Source organism: Malurus melanocephalus, unplaced genomic scaffold, assembly GCF_030028575.1.
Source record: "Malurus melanocephalus ecotype Western Australia unplaced genomic scaffold, MMel_1.1 scaffold_310, whole genome shotgun sequence".
NCBI classification, from domain to species: Eukaryota; Metazoa; Chordata; class Aves; order Passeriformes; family Maluridae; genus Malurus; species Malurus melanocephalus.
In genome coordinates, this window is record NW_026623542.1 from 748,943 (window position 1) to 755,790 (window position 6,848).

The 6,848-nt window shown below is 46.8% G+C and overlaps 1 protein-coding gene across 1 annotated transcript; it reads right to left on the reverse strand.

Annotated features, from left to right (window-relative positions):
* Positions 1-906: 906 nt before the first annotated feature.
* Positions 907-2,074, reverse strand: LOC130580084 (proto-oncogene Mas-like). The gene has a single exon (XM_057377354.1). It carries the CDS (start codon positions 2,061-2,063, stop codon positions 1,107-1,109), a length of 957 nt encoding a protein of 318 aa, XP_057233337.1. The 5' UTR covers positions 2,064-2,074; the 3' UTR covers positions 907-1,106.
* Positions 2,075-6,848: the final 4,774 nt, after the last annotated feature.

Here is a 6,848-nt window from a genome sequence, read left to right on the forward strand (position 1 = left end):
CAGAAATGGTTTGTTTGTCCCAATGATAAAATCATTTGAGATATCAAAAAGAGAACATTTTGAACATGAATCTGTGAGGTTTTTTTTTTTTTAAAAAAGTTACCCATATGACCTTTTTCTAACAATTTTGGTTAAAAGAATAAATATTAGGCAGACTGATAGCACAAATATCCTATTTTGTAGCTCAAAGGATTTGGTTTAGAGAATAATTTCTTGCAATCATGGTATTTATATATCTTGTCCTGTTTCCTGTATTTCCCCCCTATCCTTCAATTTATTTCTATTGGTAAAGGAGATTTAAACGCCATGGATTTTGATCTGCTCTTTTAAAGGAAGAAATTTCAACCCAGTGTATGCTTAGTTAATGCAGAAACTCAGTCCAGGGCTGGAGGAAATTAAAATAAYGTGCAAAAATATAATAATATAAAATAATAATATCCAGTCATGCATTTCTCTTAAATACAAGAAAAGGGAGGATGAAACTCAGTGAATAAATTTTTAACGGAAGTTGGAAGGAGTTTCTGCTCTGTGGTGTGGAAACAACCCTGGTTCTGAGAAGAAATGAACTTGGAGGTTGTGAATCCTTTCAGTCCTTGAAATGCTCACATTAGGAAGCCCAGGATAGCTCTGTGAGCCACAAAAAGCTGTTTGTGTGCTCAGACATGGGAATTTTAAATTAACTGGGATAGATAGACTCTCCTTCTAGGAATTTTATGTCTGCTTTCAACAGGAGGAGGACTGGATCTCATTTCATCTTCAGAGATCTGCATGAAAAGCAGCACTGTGAATTTATGAATTACAAGGATTTACTGAGTGAAGTGCAAATCCTGAGCAGGATTCCTTCCATGAAATTCAAACACCAAGACATTTCACTTTATCAAATTAATATTATTTAATAGTCACTGGAAAGAAACAGGCACTTTAAATGGGGCCCAAACATAGGTCAGGAATATCCTGTGGTCCAGGTTCTTATGTGCTCTCACCCACCACAGATGGGACTTAAAATAATGTCCTAAAATATCTACAAAGTGGGTAACTGAGGGCCAGGTGAGATGAACCTTCCCCAGTACCTCAGAGTTCTCCAGTTCGGAATTCCAGACAGGATTTTAGGAGGACATGGTTACCGTGTCCCGGGTTTCCCGCTCATCCCTGTCATCCGCCGAGTCTTGGAACGCCCTCTGGAATGCCAGTCTGAGGGTGAGCCTGAATTTCCGATCCCTGTAGCTTCCCACCARGAAGTAAATGACGGGGTTGAGGGTGCTGTTGACGCAGGACAGCACGAAGCCGATCTCCGGGGAATACAGAAACTTGTGGCCCAGGAAGTCAAGGAGGATGAGGACGCTGAGGGGCACGGCGAAAATGAGGAAGAGGAGGATGGTGAGCATGATGACGGTGAAGAGCCGGCCCGTTTGGAAGGGCTGGGAGCTGCACTTGACCCGCAGGAAGAGGGTGAGGCTGAAGAACAGCATGAGGGGCGCGCACACAAGGAAGTCCAAGGCTCCGATGGCGATGAGCAGGCGCTGGCAGACCCTGGGAGAGGGACGAACGGTGCACAAAACATATCCCAGAGTGTTCAGGAGCAGGGACAGGGCCCAGAGCAGGCCGGACACCACGGCAGACAGGCGTTTCGGGCGGTGCGTCCGGCACCAGATCGGGGAGAGCACGGCCAGGCAGCGCTCGACGCTGATGGCCGTCAGCAGGTACAGGCCGGTGCCATACATGAAGAGATCCAGGAAAAGAAATATCCCGAACTGCACGCCCACGTTGAACTGCATCAGGTACTGCACGGTCTCCACRGCGATGCACAGCAGGTAGCCRAAGTCAGCGGCCGCYAGGTTGAGGATGTAGACGGTGAAGTGGTTCCTGCGGATGCGGAAGCCCAGGTACCACAGGACCAGGCCGTTGCCCACCATCCCACAGACAGAGCTCAGCAGGCAGAAGCTCTCCATGAACTTGAGGATGGCGTAGGACGGCTCTGGTTGTCCCACGGCCCCGCTCTGGTTGGTCCCGGGAGCATGGATGGCTGTGGTTGAGAGGAGGATTGGTGTGGCTGAGGGTCTCATAATGCCTGATTTCAGACCTGGGAGCAGAGAGGGAAGAGATGGTAACTCCAGGGTGACTTTCCATCATGATGACGTGGAGGGCTTCCTTGGTTTGTTCTAAGGCTTTGTAGCCAGAACTTGATGGAATCACAAAATGATTTGGTTTGGAAGGGACCRAAGGACCAGAGTGACAGGACAAGGGGAAATGGTTTCAGACTGACAAGAGTGTGGGTTTAGATGGGATATTGGGAATAAATCTTTCCCTGTGAGGGTGGGGAGGTCCTGGCACAGGTTGCCCAGAGAATCTGTGGCTGCCCCATCCCTGGAGCAACCTGGTCTAGCAGAAGGTGTCCCTSCCCATGGCAGGGGGTGGAACTGGATGATCATTAAGGTCCCTTCCAACMCAAATTATTTAAAGACTCTATGATTTCTTTTAGGGTTGATTGAAACCAGGGAACTTCTGGCACTGCAGAGCTGGATGATCCCATCCACAGCTCTGGGGACATCTTCAGCACTTCCAGAATGAAGACTCTGAAGAGCAGCCCTGTGGCTGTTCCTCCCTCACAACCTGCTCCCRGCACAGCCACAAGTTATCACATTTTTGCAGAAACTAGCAGAAACAACCYCAAGTTCTRTGYAGCTTTTCTGCTGTWAGAACAGAGGAAGGCYCAGTGGTTAAGTGGTTTCCTGGCCYCTGTGCAACCAAATTTTCACTCAATTTGAGGAGACTGTGAACATTTGAGCATTGGTGAAGCTCTGTCTCAGCCCACTGCAGCCTCCACAGGTGCATCACTCTCCACTGGAGATTCAGGGAATGACAAGTGATTATTTCTCAGTGCCATTGGCCACATCCTAAAATCTTGGAATGRTTTGGRTTGGGAGGGATCTTAAAGCTCATCTTGTTCCAACCCCTTGCCATGGGCAGGGACACCTCCCACYAGCCCAGGTKGYACTAAGCCCTGTCCAACCTGGCCTGGAACACTTCCAGGGATGGGRCAGCCACAGCTTCTCRGGGCATCCTGTGCCTCATCACCCTCACAGGGAAGAATTCCTTCCCAATGTCTAATTCAAAYCCACCATTTTCCAGTTTAAAATAAATSCCCTTTGTCCTGTCACTCCAGGCCCTCATCCAAAGTCCTTCTCTAGCTCTCTTGGAGCACCTTTAGGCWTTGGAAGGTGCTGTATRATCATAAAGAGTGCCAGGAGCAGAAATGGCTGCAATAGATAAATGACAAAATGTCAATAAATTTGCCTTCTGCTTTAACAGAAGTGAAGAAATCCTTCTCTGACTTCTACAGACCGTGGAGAAGAACACTGCAAAAGTCACTAAGCRTTCTCATTTATTTATCCTATTCCCTTGGAAAGACTAATTCCTGTCTCCAAGACACATTCAGGATGTGAATCTAYTTCCTTAATATAACTAATAAGTGAAAGCTCAACTCAAACAATAGCAGCCTGAGTCCAGGTGGTCTTTTTCTCCCTTGAGATTAAACATCCTCCCTGTGGTTTGCCTGCCTGCCTGAGGCAGAACAACCCTGACCCCACAAAGATGTCTCAGAATATGGACAGAAAGTTATGCTGTTGTAATGCCAGGTCTCTGAAAAAAATGACATTTTATATTGCAGGGGTGMATTTAGAGCAGTTCAAGAGCGCTTGTACAGGGAAGAGAGTCCCTGGAATTAAGCTTTCTTCATATCGAAAATTATTATCATCAGTTCCTGAACTACAGCAAATTTCTGTCCAGCATTAGTAAATATTTTCTCTTTTTTCCTCTATTGTTTTCRTTTCTCCTCCCTTCCCCAAARCTTGACAGAAACCATTAGGATGCAGTGGCAAAGACCCATCTCAGAATTTCTCACCTTTCAGTGAATTCCTGGGAATTTCAGCGCCTGCACCCGGCAAYGTTGTCCCCTGGGTTGTGTGACATAGGGTGCAGCCCGAATCCCTGTGTCATCCTGCAGCGCTGGGCTGGGCAGCCACTGTTTAAAAAGCCACGGTGTTTTCAGCGTGACCGGCCAGGCAGCCAATCACTCACAGGGGGAAATACCTCCCCTGTGCAAATGTAATCCCTCAGATTTGAACCACTTCCCCCTCCTCTCTTTGCATTGTCATGGAAACATTATTTTTGTACTTTTTCTCCCTTCCTTGGCCACTCTTGCAAGAACTATCCACACAAACCTTGCAGGGGTGGTGTGTCCTGCTCAAGGCCCTGAGATGTTCTGGTTTCACAGCCCCTGAAGGTGATGTTTTACCACTGCTCAGGAATTGTCAGTCCTCTTCCATAACACCTTTGGTGGTGGCTTTGCAGCCTCCCTCAGCCCTTCTCAGTCCCTGCTGTCCCTGCCCAGCTGTCACCAGTGTCCTATTCTGACCCACAGCCTCTCCCAATGCATTTCAGCACCTTACAAAGTCTTTACTTTTTATCCAGCCTTGCACCCAAACTTCAAACTATTGAGTTACAAATACCCAAACCCTGCTCGTGCTGCCCTCAGCGCATAACTCTGGGGTCAGGAGCTCTTTCAGTGCACCTCCACACCCCACAGGCTTTCAGCACAGTCCTGCAACACCTTGGGCACTTCTGATTTCACAAAGCCCCTCCAACCTCATGCCTTTCACTTCCAGTTTCACAACTTCCCCCTGAACAGAGACTCAAACTCAAGGCTCTTCCCCACCTTGTGCCTCCTAAACAGAACCCACCACCCAAACATGATATCCTACTCTTCGCCACGTCCATGAGCCAGCCGGATCCACCTGCCAAAGGGAATGGAAACAGAGGAAACACCTTTCTCCTTTCCTGGCGTCCTCACATGGAACTGTTTTGCAACAGGAGATACCAGCATTAATCACCCCCTTTAGTCCCTTGGGCCAGGGAAGCGAAGGGACAGGAGTGTGACACCACCCAAACTGCTGCCATGTGTGACAGCGGGCACAGAACGGGCAGCTCCAACCCAAATTTGCTTAGCAGGTCAGGAACATATTTGTTCATCTTCAGCTTCCGTGGTCATCTGTCCTTCCTCTTCCTTTCCCAAAGATTGTAAAACCATTTTTACTCTCTTACCCAATCCTATTTCCTACAGTGGTTACTGGCAACYCTCATTAACCTGGCCAGGACTCCAGGGTTTGGTGTAAAATAATATTCAAATTAAAACACTGTTTTCACCCAGATCATTATTTAATCTCCTCATTAATTTGRGGGTTTCCATTTTCTCTGCATGGATTGCTGGCATTCCATGTTGGAAGGCATTCAAAATGCCTTTGTTATTACTGGGCCATTCTGAATTTCAGTGAACATCAGCCAAACGAAGGGATGGGCAGTGGATGGAACTATTTATTGATGCCCATAAATCACAAGTTGAAAATATACAGTAAACTTCAAAGCAGTGATAAGTTGAAGTGATGCACAAATTCATCAAATTTTGGAATGGTTTGGGTTGGAAGGAACCTTAAAGCTCATCCAGTTCCACCACCAGCCATGGGCAAGAACATCTTCCACCAGCCCAGGTTAATCCAAGCCCCATCCAGCCTGGCCTTGGACACTGCCAGGGATGGGGAGCACAGCTTCTCTGTGCCCTGTGCCAGGGCCTCACCACCCTCACAGGGAAGGATTTATTCCCAATATCCCACCTAAATTATCTTCTGTCATTTAAAGCCATTTCCCCTAATTGATCAGATGAAAAGATCAATTTCTTTCCAGAGGAAAGCCTGGAGTGGCAAAGATTCAATTCAGCCAACTTCCGAGACGTACAAGAGTTGACTTCCTCCCTTCCCTCAGTTWCCTAATTTGCAAAATAAGGACTTCTAAAACTTATTCTTTACTTCACTGTCCTTTGCTGAAAGTTCTCACAAGATGTTTTATTCCCTGGGCAACCAGTGATGAAATGTCATGGAAAAGAGGCACTTGGAGGGCTCATCAAGAAGTGACCCATGCCATTTTCTGTCTCTTTTCTACTTGCTACTAGAAATCTCTCTGATCATTGTTTTGAATGAGGATTTGTGAGGTGTTCTTGGGGATACACCACGATTTAGAAGTCCTGGTTTATTACTCACAATGCTATAAAGTCAAAGTTGTGGATCTAAGGGGCCTTTGCACTTGGCAAAAGCATCAAAGACGAATCAATTGCAGACCCTGGGAATATTAAATGGACTAGGTCACATTACATGCTTGTCCAATGTAATATTCACCTATTCCACTGGCTGTTATTTCCAAGAATCATGGAATTGTTAAAGTTGGAGAAGCCTCCAAGATCACTAAATCCAACCATTCCCCCAGCATTGCCAAGCCCTCCACTAAACCATGTTCCCAAGTGCCACATCCACATGTTTTAAATCCCTCCAGATAGATGGGGGCTCCACCACTGCTTTGGGAAAATTGTGCCAGGGCTGGACAACCCTGTGAGTGAAGAACTTCTTCCTAAAATTCAATCTAAACTTCCCCTAGCAGGACAGGATTAATTTCTTCTCCTTTCCACCTGTCTTGCATTGATCATCACACGTTCCCTCCTCCAGCCCCAAGAGCCCTTGAGCTGGCAGATTTCCTTGGAGAGGGTGGAGGAGCTCTGTGTAAACAGGGAATTAAGCCCTGGAGGAGGAAGATTTCCCTGGAGACGGTTGAGGAAAGTTACTTAAACAGTTTTTTTTTCTCTCTGCTTTTTGGGTTGTGTCCAAGCAGCTCTAACACGGGCAGGAAAAGTCAGGATACACTAGGTGACACAGGAAAGCATGGAATTAAAKGAGGTGGGATTATAAAAGGCAGCTCCTAAGCAGGTGTTGAAAGCTTTCCAGAGGCCGTTCTGTGTTCTTTAAAGC